Source organism: Bos javanicus, chromosome 2 (assembly GCF_032452875.1).
Source record: "Bos javanicus breed banteng chromosome 2, ARS-OSU_banteng_1.0, whole genome shotgun sequence".
Classification (NCBI taxonomy): domain Eukaryota; kingdom Metazoa; phylum Chordata; class Mammalia; order Artiodactyla; family Bovidae; genus Bos; species Bos javanicus.
Window position 1 is genome coordinate 47328793 of NC_083869.1, and position 19681 is coordinate 47348473.

General features: G+C 45.4%; 1 protein-coding gene across 3 annotated transcripts in view; it reads right to left on the bottom strand.

Annotated features, from left to right (window-relative positions):
• KIF5C (kinesin family member 5C) overlaps positions 1-19681 on the bottom strand; it is a 160240-nt gene that overhangs the window by 91518 nt on the left and 49041 nt on the right. For all 3 annotated transcript variants that reach the window (XM_061438385.1, XM_061438386.1, XM_061438390.1), the window contains exons 2-3: positions 14155-14245; positions 6012-6085 (exon numbers count right to left, since the gene is read on the bottom strand). In XM_061438385.1, coding sequence (XP_061294369.1) covers positions 6012-6085; positions 14155-14245 — 165 coding nt within the window. The remainder of the gene's footprint in view (positions 1-6011; positions 6086-14154; positions 14246-19681) is intronic.

Below are 19681 nucleotides of genomic sequence, written 5' to 3' on the forward strand. Positions count from 1 at the left end.
TATCAAATGTGACACCAATGGGCCAATCTGACTCAGAAAGTCCGAAGAGTATCCTCCTCCACCACCCCCGCCCTGGAGCTCTTGAATAATCCATCACAACACTTCAGCTTCTCCTCAGTGGCCCACAGCCAAAGCGGAATGATTGATAATCCAAAAATCATTTATAATTGACTCAAATCTTTTCCCTAGATGCCTTTGCTTTCAACAGACTGACCTTCCAATTAATTCTGGGTGCATACAAGTTTTGACATCGCTTTTTTGCCTTCGTCGGGGTGTGAACCAAGGCAGAATCAGGATGAGCCTGGACACTCCCTATTTTGTTTCCCTGGAAACTCAACCCAAAAATCATACAAGAAGGAGCACATGCTCGTTTGGAAAGGCCTAGTAATACCCCCCATTCCCATAGTGACGCAGTGGTACCCAAAGCTACCAGAGGTTTAAGGGCTAGGATGCCTTCTTCTAGCTCATAAGCCCAAGAGCGGTGAGGCCCTTTATGCTCAATAAACTGAGGATGCCAAAATGATCTGTGTGTGGGTGTGTGTGTGGTATCAATGTACACAGTGTGCAGTGTGTGCATGTGTCTGGTGTCAGTGTACACGGTATGTAGTGTGTGTGTGTGTTTATAAGAGATGATATGTGTTTGTGTAGTGTGTGTATTTGTGTTGTGTGTGGTGCACACAGTGTGTAGGTGTGAGAGGCATGAGGATGTGTGGGGAAGGCTATCAATGCGAGGTGTGGTGAGGAAGAATGTGTGTGGTGTGTGTGGTGTGTGTGGTGTGTGGGGTGTGTGTGTAGTGTGGAGGTATGTGAGGTGTGATGAGGATGAATGTGTGTGGTGTGTATGGTGTGGAGACAGGTCGTGTTTGTGTGTGGTGTGAAGCTCCATGTGGTATGTGTGGTGTGTGTGGTCTGGAAGTGCGTGTGGTGTGGAGGCGTGTGTGGTGTGTGTGGTGTGTGTGGTGTGGAGGTGTGTGGAGGCATGTGTGGTGTGGAGGCATGTGTGGTGTGGAGGCGTGTGTGGTATGGAGGCATGTGTGGTGTGTGTGGTGTGGAGGCATGTGTGGTGTGGGGGCATGTGTGGTGTGTGTGGTGTGGAGGTGTGTGTGGTGTATGTGTGGTGCGGTGATGATGGATTTGTATGGTGTGGGGATGTGTGTGGAGGCATGTGTGGTGTGTGTGGTATGTGTGGTGTGGAGGTGTGTGTGGTGTATGTGTGGTGCAGTGATGATGGATTTGTATGGTGTGGAGGCATGTGTGGTATACGTATGGTGCTGTGATGATGGATTTGTGTGGTGTGGAGATGTGTGTGGTGTGGAGGTGTGTGTGGTGTGTGTGTGGTATGAAGGTGTGTGTGGTGTGGAGGCGTGTGTGGTGTGTGTGGTGTGTGTGTGGTACAGTGATGATGGATTTGTGTGGTGTGGAGGCGTGTGTGGTGTGGAGGTGTGTGTGGTGTGGAGGCGTGTGTGGTGTACATGTGGTGCAGTGATGATGGATTTGTGTGGTGTAGAGGTGTGTGTGGTGTGGAGGCGTGTGTGGTGTGGAGGTGTGTGTGGTGTGTGTGGTGCAGTGATGATGGATTTGTGTGGTGTGGAAGCGTGTGTGGTATACGTATGGTGCTGTGATGATGGATTTGTGTGGTGTGGAGATGTGTGTGGTGTGGAGGTGTGTGTGGTGTGTGTGTGGTATGAAGGTGTGTGTGGTGTGGAGGCGTGTGTGGTATAGGTGTGTGTGGTGTGTGTGTGGTACAGTGATGATGGATTTGTGTGGTGTGGAGATGTGTGTGGTGTGGAGGTGTGTGTGGTGTGGAGGCGTGTGTGGTGTGGAGGCGTGTGTGGTGTGGAGGCGTGTGTGGTGTGGAGGTGTGTGTGATGTGGAGGTATGTGAGGTGTGGAGGTGTGTGTGGTGTACGTGTGGTGCAGTGATGATGGATTTGTGTGGTGTGTGTAGGAGACAGGCATTCCACAAAGGTCTTCACTGCGTCTCTGTGGCAAACGAAAGGCATACGTACACAAACAATAAACAGTCACCTCAGGCAAAAAAGGTAATAAAGAGGCAATGAGCTCTAGAAACTCAGAGAACAGAAACATCCCTTGCAGCTGGGGTGACATGGGATGGCTTCCTTGAAAGACACCAGATCTGGAGGGATGAGTAAGATTAAGGAGACGTGAGACTGTGGGCAGAGGAAACAGGAGAAAGAGAACGGGGGAGGGACTGAGAGAGCACGCTGCTGTTTGGAGAACGTGACAAGTTTAGTCGGCTGGAGGATCAGGGATGAACTCGAGTGGACATTACCACTCCATCATCTTGTTTCTCCCAGAAAGCAAAAGAGACATTTTAATACTTGCATCCTGTATAATCTTCCTCAAATCCTGTATAATTTCCCTTCTGAAGGTGGCCTTCTTGGAGCACATGTGAAAGCAGAAACCAGACCCAGGCCATTGGCCATGGAACAAGACTCCCTTTGTTCCAGCCCCAGTGGCCTCCTCAGCCTCCCAAGCAGGACAGAGTTTCCTGAAACACTTAGGATGGGAGAGTGGGGGCCCGTCAGCGCACAAGCGCCAATGCACGCAGACAGGCTCATGAAAATCCACTTGGCAGCTCCTCGCAGCAGGACAGCCTGCACCCTCCCAGGGCCTCCAGGTGTCCCTTTGGGCAGAAGGAAAAACACAGCGTGTCTGCATCCATCTGAATCAGTGTGCAGAAGCAGGCCAAAAAGCAAGGCACGGGGCGAGAGAAGCCCTTCCCAGCCTCCCGCTCCGAACAAAGGTCTGGCCCTCTCTCCTCTGTGCAGCCAGCACCCCAGGACCCCTCTTCCAACCAGCCCCTGAACATTGCCCACCAGAGCCCAGCACACGGAGGGTCCCCTCAGCTTAGCACCAACACTGCCAAGTGTTTCCCATTTGTGCTAAAAATCCGCCTGAAACGCACCATCTTCAGAAGCTAATCTTTCCAATTTTATGTGGGCTTATCTGTTTGCTCCCCTCAATAGAAGGTAATGGAATCACCACTGGATGCCAGACCCCAAACTGGGGCAGGGAGGGGGATTAAAATGAAAACCAGCTTTTAAATGTGACAGCTCCGTCCATTCATGGAATTAACAGTCCCTTCCCAGAGCTTTTAAAAGATCACAATGTGTAATGCCGAATATATAAAATCCTCCTTGTAGAAGGTGAGAGCCCTGAAGGGTTTTGTTGGTTTTTGTGTTTTTTTTTGTATTTCAGGGCCCTGGGTTTCCTGGTCTCCTACAATGTCCAGACTTCAGTATGGGGATTCCCCTTTCCTCTGTTTTCCTCTAAAATATTTCCTACCTTTTCTCCAACTACCATCCCCCTTCAGAATGAGCCAGATGCAGAGTATGGAGGGGGTGGCAAGGCACTAGGGTCCCCCATCCACCCCACTCCTTCCTCCTGCAGACATAAGCATGTGGTCCCCCAGAGTCACAGTAAAGGAAAGCAGCTCATTCTCAGCAACCTTTTGAAACGGACAAGGAAGGAAAAGCAACAGAATTCAGGCAACTGTGAGAGCCACCCGAACAGCATCCTGTTCCTTTTAGGTCCCATGAGTCCCTCCAGACCCACAGTACCACTCCCAGGGTGCGGGGTTTACACAGTGAGTCACAGACAGCTGGAGAGGCTCTCATTTAATGCAACGTCTCCAATTTTAGTGTGAAGGGGATGGCACACCTCTGTGCCATTTCCTCACATCCACCTTGGAGAAGGCAATGGCACCCCACTCCAGTACTCTTGCCTGGAAAATCCCATGGACGGAGGAGCCTGGTGGGCTGCAGTCCATGGGGTCGCTAAGAGTCGGATACGACTAAGCGACTTCACTTTCACTTTTCACTTTCATGCATTGGAGAAAGAAATGGCAACCCACTTCAGTGTTCTTGCCTGGAGAATCCCAGGGATGGGGGAGCCTGGTGGGCTGCCATCTCTGGGGTCGCAGAGTCAGAAACGACTGAAGCGACTTAGCAGCAGCAGCAGCACATCCACCTATATCCTTGGCCACCCATATGCAACACAAACAAAGATTCTACTCTGGGGACAGGTCTCTTGTTTGGTGGTTTACAATTTAAATTTTTGCCATTTAGCAAATACATTGTATTTATTTCTCAAAGATGAATTAATCCCAAAGCTTAAAAGGTCACTAGTGTAGGCATTTTGTAAGATTTGGGGGGAGGGTTTAAATATTGCATTTTTGTGTATTGTATATGGTAGGGCAAGTTTCCAAATAACTAAGGAATGATTCCCTTATAAGAAGCCGTCTCCTACTCTCTCTCTCAGGTGTTATAAAGGAGTTTCTGCCCATGGTTACTGGGGTGGGTGAAACTCAGGCAATGGATCACTGCAGTTTTTCTAGTGCCTAGCAGGTTAAGTGTCTGGGGCCCAGTAGAGAGGCAGGAGAGGGGCCAAAGCAGAAGCGTGGGGTACACCCATGCCTGTACCCCATTTCCAAGGATGTGACATGCACTGCCACAGGATGTAAGATGCAGGGAAGAGACCAAAAGGCTCGGGTGACCAGGAACAGTCCTGCTCCACCTGGAAAAGGTGGCAAATAAACCCGGGGCTTCCTTTAATCCGTGCAGTCTCTGAACCCCTCTGTCTCAGTGAAACAGGGGGAAGTGAGTCAACACAACAGGAATGAGGTCCCCCAGAGTCATGCCCCATACTTGGAAGTCGGTGTGAGCAGAACACCAGAGCCCTGAGGATATTAGCCTCGTGCCTTTGAAATCTCTTCTTCAATAGGAATGATTCATAAGCTAAACCGAGTCTGCAGTAGGCAACTCAGTGACAGTCCCAAAAGGGGACTGTAAATGAAAAACCTAAGCTTGAAGGATTAAGGATTCATCTTACCCTGCTGCTTGTAAGATGAATTCCCCAAACTTCCTCTGTGTAGTTGCTTATAATAACCACTCTTCACCTCTCCTCACCTGTCAGGTGGGCCCAGTCTTTAGAACAATTATCCAGCCCCAAAGGTTGTTTAGGAGTCAAATCCATGGCAAAAAGCAGGAAAAGAAGAGGTAAAAGGGGCCAATTTTTTCTGCAGGCATGCCCTGTCTGGAAAACTGCCTGGAGCCACAGAAATCCAGGGCCAACAGTCAGAGCTGGGGACACACCCTCAAGGGCACAGGGGACCAGGGGTGTATGTTTCTGGGGAAGGATGCTAAACATTCACTCACGATGTGCATGGAGGGGACCAGGGGTCCACAAGGGCTGGCCCGACACTCATGGGTCAGCCAGGGCCCCCACGAGGATACCATTTTCACAAATATTCTATCGAAGCCCTCCTATGTGACAGCCGTGGTCTCACACACCAGCAATGTGAGTAAAGAGGTGAATGAGACAGCGAACAGCTTTGCTCCAATGAAACTTACACCTCATATCATGGTGAAATTGCACCCAGAACTGCTGGATCATCAGAATTTTCAACCAAAATGTATAAGGATCTAAGAATCTTCAACCTAGAATTGTTTGAAATTTTCCCATTTTAAACACTGCCTGCAATTTGTAAAAAAGCAAACAAATAAAAACCAAAAAACCACAGAACACTGCAGGTCATACAGAAATGTGTCTGTGGGCTGAATGTGGTCCAAAAGCCAGCTTCTTTCAACCTCTGACCTACAAATTTTTATTTATCCAGAAGAGACTTGCCTCCCCAGAGACTCTTTAGAGAGTAAATGATTTTCACAACAGACCTTCTCAGCAAGATGGGGCTGACAGCCCATAGGGATACTCACACCACTGGTTAGCTTGTTGTAAACAGAATTTATTATTAATATTTTCACAGAGCTATCAAAAGAGGATTTTTTTAATACTGAACTCCTGAGACTTTATTACTCACCACTATTTTTAAAACACCTCAAAGATACACAAAAATTGTGACACAAATATAACATCCCCTTAACCATCTCTATTGCTCAGTCAAAAAGCCACATGCACCTAACATTTTGCAGGAAGCGCCACTTCCATTCAGTCATCTGAGAGACTGACGACAGCACACTGAAGCCTTACCTCCATGGTGTGTGTTTTTCCTGATGACGTCTGTCCATACGCAAAAATCGTCCCATTGTAACCCTCAAGGACATCTGCAAGCAAGAAAAAAATTAAAAGTAACTCATTACTTTGATTGCATGCCAGTGCCGGTTGCCTGTTTTAAAATTACATTTTCCAAATGGCCCATCTCATTTTTCACACAAATGATGTATTCAATTCCATTTGCATTTTAAGTAGAATTGTGAGATAAAAGCAGGAATGAGGGCCTCCACGGCTCCACAAAATAAAAATAAATGGACTCACATGCCTATGGAATATATTAATAAAGGTAAAGGCAGACACACTTTCTCCCGGTTATATCAAAATCAAAACAGATATCGAGCACTGTATTTTATTTTTAGTAGAAAGGGATTTGAATTTTCTTCTCCATGTTGATCTCTTGAGATCTGTCGAGGGGGGAACATATTATCATGCCCTGAGTCTCTGCAGTGAGGTGCATGTAGAATTCTTCTCCTGAAGATCTGATTTGGATTGGGTTAAACCTGGCCCCAGCAGGTTCCTTGTGGAGGTTTCTTGAGAAGCTACCTGGAGCCCATTCAGAGCAGAGCTTGTCCAGAGTTGGGAGGCACAGGGCCCCATTCCATATACTGAGACACATGGTGACAATCCAGTGAGCCCGGAAACCAACTGGGTCCTAACTCAAATTTAATGCCTCTCTTTTTCCAGTGACTGTGCTAGGAAGATGGCCCTGGCCCAAGAGCTTTGGGAATTTCCTTTAACTACACAAGGAGCAGGGGCTTCCCTGGTAGCTCCTCTGTAAAGAATCCATCTGCCAATGCAGAAGACGTGGGTTTGATCCCTGGGTCAGGAAGATCCCCTGGAGGAGGAAATGACAACCCACTCCAGTATTCTTGCCTGGAGAATCCCATAGACAGAGGAGGCTAGCGGGCTCAAGTCCATAAGGTCACAAAAGAGTCAGACATGACTTAGTGACTAAAACAACAACAGCAACAGGAGGAGCAGACTGTGCTGACCCCACACGCTGTAGGCTGCTTCCATCACACAGAGACGATTTGGGGGCGGGGGGTGGCGTGTGGACAGTCGGACAGACGTTGCTATGAACTGGCAATTATCTGTGGGAATTCTTTCAAAGCGGCAGAGGTGATTAAAAGATATTTAGTGCTCATTTCCCTCGATCTGCTTCACCCACATAAACAGCATGGACAAGCGGGATGATGCATGATTAATATCCCTGACCCCCTACCTTTACATAAGGGAGGAAGTTCTCACTCCTAAAAGCACAGAGGGGTGGGGAGAGGAGCCCTATAAGAGGGTGTCCTCTCCAAGGCCATATACAAAGAAAAAAAAAATCAAGCCAGGTAAGCAACTCCGTCTATTTCAGGCCCTGATTAGGTTGGTTTGTTTGCTTTTTTGGTCTCTCTCAGTTTATGATGGTGGTTAGTTTTTGCTGTTTTGTTGAGTCTCCTAAAAAAAATTTTTTTTAATACATGTTTACTGATCTGAGGCTTTGGAGTGTAAACTGGGATCAGAAAAGAAAGTGGGATTTTCCCTCGAGAAGCTAAAAAAAAAGAAAAATTAAATGGCAGGATTTTTTTTTTTTTTAAATCATAGCAGCTCTCAAGAGTTTGTGTCAAGCTATATTGAGAGAGAAAAAATGTTCACACATATCTGACTTCTGGTAATGGTTTCCCTGGTAACAGGGGAAGCAAAAGCTTGAAGACTACAATGTAAGGGCTGGAGGTTCAAGCTTCAGTCTTCTTGAAAATGCCAACCTGCTCAGAGAAAAGGTTTCTCTAGTAGAAAACAGTAGTCGGAGTGGGAGCTTCTACACAACCACAAATGACATGCTTTGAGGGACTCGAAGAAAGAAAGAGGTCTCCATCCTTGGATGTTTGAACATTTTGTATGTTCACGGCACAAACACCTCCAGACAATTTCAATGCCAGCCACAATCACAGCACCTAAGCTCCTAACTGATTAGAAATTAAACCTCTCCCCCCACCCTGAAAGGGCTTCCTTATTTTAAGTCCCTATGGAGGAAGCACCCTGGGACCCACTAGCTCAGGCATTAGGACAGGAGGAAGGGAGCCAAGGCCAAGGTCCAGTCCCTCTGCTCCTCCTCAGAGCCGCTGGCCACCCCACACGCCCACCTGCACAGAGGGGGCCCTGAGCAGCTGCCCCCCGGAAGAAACCTCAGCTCAGAGTCCAGCTCTGCTGACAGCGGAAAACCCAGTACTTCTTCCTCTGCCAGGAAGTGAGAGGGCGAGGGCTCTGGAATTGTGCCCCACAGACATCCCCAGTCCCCCCATCTAATCCACCCTCACTAAATCCTAGGGAGCCACACTGTTCACCAGACTCCCTCAGGCTAAGGGCTGGGACACATACATGCAAACACATAACGCTCGTGGACAGCATCGCTTGTTTAGGGTAGGGAGCTAAGGGCACGTGAGACTCTTGGAGAATCCCTGATTCTTTGTTGCTGCTATGGCAACACTGTGGGCAATTGCTTTTTATTTTATTTTTTTTTTTAAAGAAAAAGAGAACACACAAAACACCATTAGGACAAACTCCACTTAGCCTTAAGTGTTCAGAATCATGTAACAATTAATTCATTGTTGGAGAACCTATCTCGGTGTTCAAGGTTGAAGAGGGCCGATGTCACCCTCTATCAACTGGATTCTGAATCAGAAGGTGATTTAAAAAGAAAACAAGAAGCTCTTCTAACCTGGTGTCCTCTATTTCCTTCCAAACTCTGGGTTTGGGGGGCTTGCTTGTTGTTGCATCCACATTTGCTTATGAGGGGAGAAGACACATGGAGAGGGGGGCACAGCACCAAAATGCACATGAGGCTGGACCACAAATGCGGGGAGACGGAGGACACCCGCCAAGGACAGAAAGATGAGGGGAACAGGCCTGTGCTTGCCGCCACTGAGCCACATCACCACCCGCCCGCCTCTGCAGAAAGAGCCCACGGAGAGGCACTTTCATCACGCTGAAGGCCAGATCCTGGGCCCAAGGAAAGCATTTGTTTCAGGGTCTCTGTCATAACAGGATGACTGTTTCTGTACACCAGCCACAAAGCCAGAGACCAGCCCAGCTGGACAGAACCTTTCTTTGTGACAGGGACTGGTGTGATGTGACCTCAGCTCACACCACAGGGCTAGCGGGGCCCCACACAGCACACATCCATCCAGCAGCCAAGCAAACCCAGAAGAGAGCCCATAGCGCTCGGGAAGAGTCCTGTCATCTCCTGGGAGGAAAGCAGAGGGGAGTGGGGTCCTTGAAAATACTCTGTGCCTCCTGGTGTGGCCTCAGAGTCGAGCTGCCCTCCCTAGGCTTTACCAGTTCTGAGTCTAGGTCTTGCTGAAGCAGAAGAGTTAGTTCCATTGAGTGGCAGGTAAGAATTCGGGGAGGACAGAATCACAGCTACACATCAGGGCGCGTGGGGAGGCTGTCGTGGCCTCCTGTCATCTCTCCTTGTGAAACAGTGGCCCAAGAGTGGCTCCAGCTGTTGCCGTTGTTTAGTTGCCTAGTCGTGTCCAGCTCTTTTGCAACCCCATGGACTGCAGCGCGCCAGGCTCCTCTGTCCATGGAATTCTCCAGGCAAGAATACTGGAGTGAGTTGCCATGCCCTCCCTCCAGGGGATCTTCCCGACCCAGAGATTGAACCCACATCTCTTAAGTCTCCTGCACTGGCAAGCAGGTTCTTTACTGTCTGAGCTACCAGGGAAACACAAGTAGCACCAAAGCCTCTGGCAATAGTGGCTAACAAGCCACCCCTGGCTTGGACTCCTAAGGCTCTCGCCAGCCAACCACACTACTCAAGCAGGCTGTGCCCAGAGATTGCAGAGACCATCCTACCAAACACCAACAGCCAGCCAGGATGCTGGGCCTGCCAAGCTGGGGGCACCCACGCCACTGTGCCCAGGCAAGGGCATGCTGCATCTTCAGAATGGAAGCGTGCCTCCTCATTGGCAGCAGCCAGGGTCACCCAGCAGCCCTGGGAACCCAGTCTCTGTTTTTTCCCTTTTTCCCTTCTCTACTCCCGTTCCTACCCCTGCCTTTCTGCAAGGTAGTCCATATGGCCTGGTGGAAAAGGAATAACTCATAAAATAATTACCAAATGCTCATTACGGGCCCACAAGACAAGTGGAGGCAGGATAGTCCAGAAAAATTCAAGTCAGACAAACTCAGGTTCAAGGCACGGCCTCACTAGTCCCTAAACTACCTGGTCAAGTTACTTCACCTCAATTTCCTCTTTAGTACAATGGGAATAATAATACTCACACACCTTATAAAGTCGTAAAGATTTAAAATTCAGTAACATATGTAGAATGCATAGAGGGTACCTGACAGATAACAGCGGCAAAATAAATGTAATTCTTCTTAAAAGTCATATATAATAGAATAATAAAATTGATCTGATAATATCCCTGAGCTTAAAATTCTCCATTGGGGACTTCTCTGAAGGTCCAGTAGTTAAGACTCTGTACTTCCACTGCAGGAGCTACGGGTTCAATCCCTGGTCAAGGAACTCTGATCCCACATGCTTTGTAACAAGGCCAAAAAAAGAAAAAATTCCACAACTCTTCAGTGGGTCCACATCACCTGCAGGATAAAGTCCATCAATTTCTATCCAACTCTGGTCCTGCCTAACTGTTTAATATTTATTTCTATTTATTAATTGTTTATTTGGGTCTTCATTGGAGCACTTGGGATTTTTATTTGCAGCATGTGAACTCTTAGTTGTGGCATGTGGGACCTAGTTCCCTGACCAGGGATCAAACCTGGACCCCCTACATTGGGAGAGTGGAGTCTCAGCCACTGAACCACCAGGGAAGTCCCCAGCCTAACTTTTTAGGGCCTATCACTCTGCACCCTAAGCTTTAGGCTTTGGTTTTTTGCTGTTCCTTCTGCTTGTACAGCCCCGCATATTCTATGCTCCTCAGGTCCCAACCTTTCCAAGAAGCCTTCCTCAATTCTCCAATCCTCCTCCCCACTCACCAAAATCAACAGTAGCAAGTGACTTTCTTCTGTGCTCCCATAGCATTTTGCACACACGCATCTTAAAGCACATAATCTCCACATGTATAATAACTACGCAAGCATCTGCTCCTTATCTATACTCAAAGATTTCTGCAGAGTCTTAGGTGTCTCAGTGACTTCAGTCCCTAGCAATACTTAACCATATGGCAAATACCTAGTATACTCACATCAAAACACGAATGAAAGAAACAATCAAATGGATGCAGTTTAAAGAAATTAGAACTGGAAAACAAGAAACCGTCTTCTCCAGCACTGGAGGATCTAATCTGGAAGGCAAATGCCAGGGGAGGCTTCTGTACATGGGGAAACAGTTTCTCCGATTACTTCAGTAACAGTGCCCAGTGACCAGTTTTTAAATCCTAGGGCATCCATAGGAACCTTCCTATTTACCATGCTGGTACCCACAAACCCTATCACCTCTTCTAGAAGAAATGGAGAGAATTCTACACTCTTTCAGATGACATTTTGAAAAACACACACCAGGCAAAGATGGGAGCGTAGGAGATGCCAGGACGCTACAATCAAATGTTCAAAATATTTTTTTTTAAACCCAGTGAAGTTGAAGGGAATGCAAGGACAAAGAGAGAATAAAGCTGTCCAGTTAAAAGGAGTCTCTCTGATCTCAAAATCATTTATGGGTTTAGATAGACTTGAAAGGAAAGCTCACCAATCTACTATATCACCATGAATTGCAGAGGCTTAAGGGACTTTTAGAAGTCATTTGTTCAAATCTTGGCCTCTAGAAAAAAAGATTCCCATTGTACCACCTTCCATTCCTGATGTAAACAAGGTTTATCATGGCCAGAGAAACCTCAGCTGTACCTGAGTAATCTATGCCAAGCAGTTCTTTCTTTTATACCTACATTTTATCTTGCTGACACAGAAATACATGGCCACTTCCCCTCATGGCAGCTTCAGTGGATATCAAAAAAAAAAAAAGTTAAATTTGGTCTCCATTATGCCCCTAATAATTTCCTTTTAAGGGAGAATAAGACACTCTTTATTGCTACAAAATGAGCATGTTGATGCTATATTTATGGTGCCCAAGAAATGTCTGTGTACTATATCATGTCAGAGCCTGATTTTATTTTCGATGGTTTTCTTTGTGACTCACTGCCTACTGGGGACTCAAGTTATCCACAGCTAGGAAGTCCACAAGAACCGCCCCCCACACCTAGGGACTGTCCATTTCTGACGTTTCATATTATAAAAAAAAACCCAAACACTGAAAGGGACCCAAACTTATCTAGTAAATAAAAACTTCAGGGTTATTAGCATTATTTGTTAATCACAGGATTTTTTACAAATGGAGTGCATCCATCTCTAATTACGATGTCAACTTAGAGAGGGTGGGTGTGTATTTAAATAGCCCTCGTGCTTAGCACAGCAAGCAGTAAATACTATTTGGTTCTGATAATGAAGGAGGAGAGAAAAAGAAGGAATTCTGGCTTGTATGTGATTACTTTAATAAAAATATAAAAGAGACTGATAATAGAGGGGAAGGGGGGCTGCCTAGGAGCAAAACTATATACTCCAGAAAGAGCAAATATGTTTAGACAGGGAAGCAAAAGAGTAGAAGTAGAAAGAAGACAAAAATTACCATAGATATAAGCCCAAACTATTAATTCAAAAAAATCTCACATTCTGGCATACTTGTTTCTCTTCAATTTTCTGTAATAATCTTACGGTAAAGACTTTCTAATTGAATTGATGTCTGCAACAGGAACATAAATAACCATACACCTCAGCAAGAGATGGTACATACTGACAGGCATCTCCCACGCAGGTGTCCAAGGTCAGAATGAATCTAACAGATGTAACCAGGGCTGATTTTCATGCCTTTCAAATAGGTTAGTCAGCTCACCTTCTAAAAACAAGCGGATCTAATAGGACAAGGAGTTTTGGGGTTTGTTTTTTCACTTTTCACTCCTTAAATCTAGCGCTACCTATCAAAGTGGCAGCATCAAGACATTTGAAAACACCATTACTGCAGCATTCAAATCTGAAAGGAAGGATTCAGTGATGAAAAGCAAAGGAGCAGGAGATGCCCCTTCAGCTCTGTCAGCTCTGTCCAGATGGCGAGCTCCCCAAGGGCAAGCTCTGTCCTGCCCCTGATTTGAAAGGGCAAGGCAGAGAAACGTATAAATTGCTTGGCTCCCTGCTGTTATTTTGACACGAATCCTTCAGGGCCGAGGCCAGTCCCAGAAAAAAAGAATTGATCTCTAAGACACAAATTCACGCTTTAGGCTACCTACGTGGAAGAACAAGTGTCAGGGTCTGGGTGGGAAGACAGAAAGTGGGTTAGATGAAAGTATTATTAAGGAATGCTGAGTAGTAAGAACAACTTACTAACCAGCAAGGTAATGTATGATCTTAGGATGCTGCAGAAAATTCCTTGATGCCCAAGAATTTTCCACATTTAAAGCTTCTTTCTGAAGACTATACTTTCAGAAACCATTTCTACTGACTCATACACACTACTATATAGAAAAAAACTAATAAAGACCTATTGTATAGCACAGGAAACTCGACTCCAAGCTCTGTAATGGCCTAGATGGGAAAAGAAGCTTAAAAAGAATGGAAATATGCATGCAAATAACAGATCACTTTACTGTACACCTGAAACTAACACAATATTACAAATCAATTATACTCCAATAAAATTAAAAGTAAAAAAAATAAATTTTCTTTCTGAAGAGACAGATGCACAAAATAGATCAACCAAAAAATATACAACTGGAGCATCAGAATAGATGTTTTTCTGCTGAGGAGGTACTATAACTTCAGCAATATTTTAAAGCCATTACAAAAATAGTATGACTATATCTTACCCTGCTTTTAAGCTTCTAAGTGACAGAATAACTCTGCCCAAAAGGTGGCAAAAGAAATAAAGAAATCTCTTTGGAAAGGAGGTATCGAGGAGTTAAATCCTGACATCATAGCAAATCAGGGCCAGAGCTTGCTATAATTCAGTGTTTCCAATTAGCAGGCCTCTGCTTACGGTCAAGGTACATTGATTTCTAGGCTGCAAATACCACTTAACATTTTCAATTATTCTGAAAGGCCCAGGAGAAAATAAAGAAATAGCACTTACCTTTGACAATTTGCTTTGCACACGCATTGTAAACCTGCTCTTGAGTTGTGCTGGGAGGCAACACTCTGTCGAAGACATACGGCTTTCCTTGCTAAAAAAGAAAGACAAAAGAACAAGAGAGGTGGAAAAAAACACATTAGACATTCATGAATAAAAAGCACTACTAATATTAGCACCATAGGCATTAAATCACCAATGCTACTTGTCAAGGCAATTCCTTACCAAGATGAGGGAAATTTTACAGCATGAACGACACCTTCATTGTGTGTATGTATACTGTATATTGAGATTGGAGAGGAGAAAGAAAAACACTTTTTTTTTTTACTTGAAGCACTTTTTCTGATGAAAGATGGGTTGACACATTCATTCATTTATTTAAATAAATATTTAGTTACAGAGAGCTTCTTCTGAGCCAGGCATAGACTAGACACTAACCAAATCAGAAAACAGTCCTTCCTGGAGAGCATCAATCAAGCATGACAGATAGCTAATAAGCAAGAAAACAAACACACAGGAAAATGCAAAATGCCTGGGTATAAATTAATGGGACAGAAGGGACATGAGGGCCAAAGAAGACCTCTGTGAAGCAGTACCGGTTAAGTGGATCTTTAAAGGATCAGGAAGGCTGAGGCATCTGAAGACTAATCGAGGCAAAGGGTGGAGCAGACAGCAAGGGGCCTGGGGGCTCAAGGAACCAGCGCAGTGGTCTCCACCTTTTTTGGCACCAGGGACTGGTTTTGTGTAAGACGGTTTTTCCATGGACCAAGGAGGGATGGTTTGGGGATGAGTCAAATGTATTACATTTATTGTACATTCTATTATTATTACATCAGCTTAATTTCAGATCATCAGGCATAAAATCCCAGAGGTTGGGGTCCCCTGACCTAGAGCGTGGACAAGAGGAGATGGAAAGGCAATGGGGAGCCAGTGCATGCCGGGTAGCTAGCCAGGGTTGTAATGCACTTGGATTTTATTCACTAGAAAGATGCCACAATCAGATTTAAGAAGCTGCTCTTAATAGCCAGATATTATTGTTCTCTGTCCCAGATTATTCTAGTTTTTTCTTCACATGCACAGGTGGTACCTTAACTGTGTAGATGCTTTGGAGAAAAGGGGGGGCATCTATAAAGTAAGGGCTTCCCTAGTGGCTCAGATGGTAAAGAATCCACCTGCCAATGCAGGAGACCCAGGTTCGATCCCTGGGTTGGGAAGATTCCCCTCAGAGAAGGAAATGGCTCCCCACTCCAGTATTCTTGCCTGGAGAACGCCATGGACAGAGGAGCCTAGAGGGCTACGGTCCATGGGGTCACACAGTTGGACACGACCGAGTGCTACTGACACACACACTATAAAGAAAGTCACATGAGTTCTCCAGGTGTGGGTCTGGGATGTGGCCCCACGGTGCTGGGCTGTGTGCAACTGAGAAGGGTCAGAGGGAAGGGAAGAGGTCTGCAGTGCTGCTACGTAAGCCCTAAGCCCTGATTCTCTGCCTCTCAGCATTCAGCAGGCAACTACTGGAAGTTTCTGTGCCAGGCACTGCGCCCTGGGAAGGCAGGAGGAAGACAGACAGGCCTTTTCCCCAGAGAACCCCCATCACAACACTTTACCCACCAACACCTCCCTTCCCACAGCCTGCTCCACCCAGGCAGCCCTTCACCTTCATTTTCCCCAAGTACGTGCGGCAGCAAGGACAGGAGCAGCGAGGAGAGAGAAGGAGAGAGCCCAGAGCCTCCTGCACTCTCAGCCCGCACCTCCACACGTGGCTCTGGATGCCAGGAACCACCCACAGCCAGTCTGACCCCTCAAAAAGATAACCGCTCATGGGGGATCCAAGGACACGGCTTGTTACATCCTATAACCTTCACACAAAAGGAAGCACGCAAGTGTCAGACTGGCTTAACGTTTCTCTCACTCCTTTACGACTGGGAAAGCCACACACCAGTGAGGCCCTGTGTGTTACGGCCGTGCTTGCACTTCAGCCTTTAAAAAACGAGACCGTGCCAACCAGGTAGACAAGCTACTTCCAGCCGAGTCTTAGGGAAAAAATGGAGAATTTGGAGGTACCGTCAAAGTTTGCATTTCACAAAGAGCAGAGCCATGTTAAAATTATGCAAAGGGATTATTTCCTGATGCTTTGTTCCCAGCGAGTCTCATTCAATCAGTGAACCCAGTATTTGGCTTAATAATCAAGAGAATATTCCTCACGACAATCAATAGCCAGTGATCAGCCCACCACATTCTTACTAGATTCACCTATTTGTTAAATCCAACTGAATGTCAGCAGGGTAAAAGGTTTGAATAAACATTTACAGAGTTTGCCTAAGTTTGTGTCATCCACTAAACCTTCTGGAAAGAAAATGCAGCTCTGCTTAATTTAAAGCAAATCCATTATTCCTCCAAACTTAATGAAAGTCCCCAAATAAACTGGCTTGTTTACAGCATGATTCGGTTTTAGGTTTTACAGAAAATGCACTTGACACAGCAGGGAAACAGACCTATTATAGCTTATGGTACAAAACTAGGACTCCCCAAGTTTGCCCTTTAAAATGTTGGTTGGGTACGTTATGCTTTCACTTTAAGAGAGGTAGAAAGCAAAAAATCTCTAACTCCTCATTTCAATAATATCACATTTATCAAGTGACAAACATATAATACAATGATTTTCCATAAGCAAAAGTTAATTCCCAAACAGAAACTGCCTTTGAGAAAAGATAAAATTTAGAAAATGATTTGTTATTAAACTTATCTTGTCAGGATCAGAGCATAAATTAGTTAAAATTGTAAGCATTTCTATGTGTCTTTTCATGCACTGAGTTGGTCATAGCCTTTTATTTTAGGTGAACCTTAAAGTCAAGGCACTAGAATCTGGATTAGAATTTAGTTACTGATTATTTTCAAGAACTGATTTATGGCACAGTGTACCAGCTGTATACAGCTGCATACATTTAAGCAACAATAACAACCAACTCATCACTGCTGTTTTAGTAAAGGAATGAAAATCTCACAAATCCTGGTTGAGACTGCAGCAAAGACCCCTAGGAAACCAGAGTCTCCCTGTTTCTGAGGGAGTCTCCCTGTTTCAGAGTCTCCCACTATAGCTGAGGGTTTCAGTGGGCAGGCAGTGGGCCCAGCCTGCTTCAGCTGTCACTGTTTGCAGCTGCAGAATAAATTTTTGGATTTACATTTTAATATGGGTGCTGAGTGCTAACATTTGAACCTGAATGACTAGGTTGCCATTTACTCCTTCCAGAGACACTTTCCTTTCCGGGCATCTATTTAGCTCATGGTCCTCTGAGACTTCTCTGGTTACTCTGTCCATGTCCTTTCCTGACATCTCTTCCAGACTTCCAAGCGACACTGTGTCTGGCCCAAGACCTCAGCCTTCTCTCTATACTTCAAATGAACATGTCAGCCTTCAAATCTCGCCCAAGCTCCAGATTCATACACCCAGTCGCCTGCTGGACATTTCCACTTGATGTCCATTAGCCATCTCAAGCTTAACTGGCCAAAAAAAGAACCATCAAGCCCTCTGTATCTGAATAAGAATTGCACCACTAATCACCTAGTACTCAAGTCAAAATCATTTATTATGTCCCATAGAGTCCATATCCAAAATTCAACCCAAATTCTATCACTTCTCACCATCTGCACCACACAACCCCAGTTCATGCCATTATCATTTCTCATCAAGACCACAGCTTTAGTCTCCTGACTGGTCTCCCTGCCTCCATTCTTGCTCCAAACAATCCAGTGTTCACTTAGCAGTTAGAGTGAGCTTTTGAGATCGATAAACCAAATGACCCCATCTCCCTTAAAACTCCCCAATGGTTCCTGTTAGACTAGACCCTCTCCACCCTTAGCTCCCTGCACTCTCCTCCATCTGACTACAGTGTAGCCCACTGGACTTCCTTCTGTACCTTGTTTATTCCTCAGCTCAGAGCCTTTGCTCTTAACTCTTCCTTTTTCCTGGAATTCTCTCACTGCAGATCTTCACTGGGCTCACCACAGGTCTTCATTTGACTGTCTTTACCACCTTCCAGACGTCACCTCCAAATTCTCCTTTGAAGGCTTCCATGGCCCTAACAAAAGCAACTGCACCCGACCCCTACATCACTTTCTATCACATTACTCTATTTGGTTTGCTCCATAGCAATTACTATGTGACCCATTTTCAACCAATCAAATGGACCACTACTATTAAAGCATCTAACCAGCTAACACAGAAGCCATATAAATGCCAAAACCTAAGTGCAGGATATGCAAAGCTGCTGCAATTTATGAAAGGAATCTGGGTGGGACACAGACTCCACATACATTACAACTGAAAATGAAGTAACCCAGTTTTGCCATGAAAGCCTTCAGCGGAGCAGTGCTAACTGCATGGGAGCAATGTAGCTAAATAACTTACCAAGATCACATACAAAAAAATAACAGCAGATGGTTCTTACATTTTTATAGTTGAAATTAAAAAAACAAAACAAAACAAAAAACCAAGCCACCAGAATTCCTATCAAGTGGTTGGGAGCAAAGTGTCTATGAACCATATGGCCTATTAATACCCCAACCTGGAAGGAATATTACTACTGGAGACAGAGGAAAGCAAAGACCCCCTTAAAGATTTAGAAAATCAGCAGCAGAAGGAAGGTGAAGGAAACTTAAATTAATTATCCCCAAGAAGAGATAATCAAGAGGTAATCCTTGACGACAACAACAACAACAAACAACCCAATTAAAAAATAGGCAGAAGACCTAAGAGACATTCCTCCAAGGAAGAAATACAGATGGCAAATAGGCACATAAAAGGATGTTCAGCGTTGCTACTTATTAGAGAAATGCAAATCAAAATTACAATGAGGTGCCACCTCACACTGTTTAGAATGGCCATCATCAAAAGGGCTATAAACAATACTGGAGAAGGTGTGGAGGAAAGGGAACCCTCCTATACTACTGGTGGGAATGTAAACTGGTACAGCCACTATGGAGAACAGTTTGGAGGTTCCTCAGAAAACTAAAAATAAATCCAGCAATTTCACTTCTGGGCATATATCCAGACAAAACCATAATTCAAAAAGATACACGAGGGACTTCCTGGTGGTCCAGTGGCTAAGACTGAGCTTCCAATGCAGAGGAGCATGTCAGATCCCACATGCCACAACCAAAGATCTCGAATGCTGCAACAAAGATTGAAGATGTGCATGCTGCAACTGAGACCCAGCAGAACCTAAATAAATAAATAAGTATTTTTTAAAAATGATACATGCACTCCTGTGTTCATAGCAGCACTATTCATCGACGTCAAACAACCTAAATGCCCACGGACAAAGAATGGACAAAGAGGATACGGTACATACATTGGGCTTTCCAGGTGGCGCCAGTGGTGAAGAACCCGTCTACCAGTGCAGGAGATCTAAGAAACGTGAGTTCAGTCCCTGGGTCAGGAAGATCCCCCGGAGAAGGATAAGGCAATCCACTCCAGTATTCTTGCCCGGAGAATCCCATGGACAGAGAAGCCTGGAGAGCTACAGTT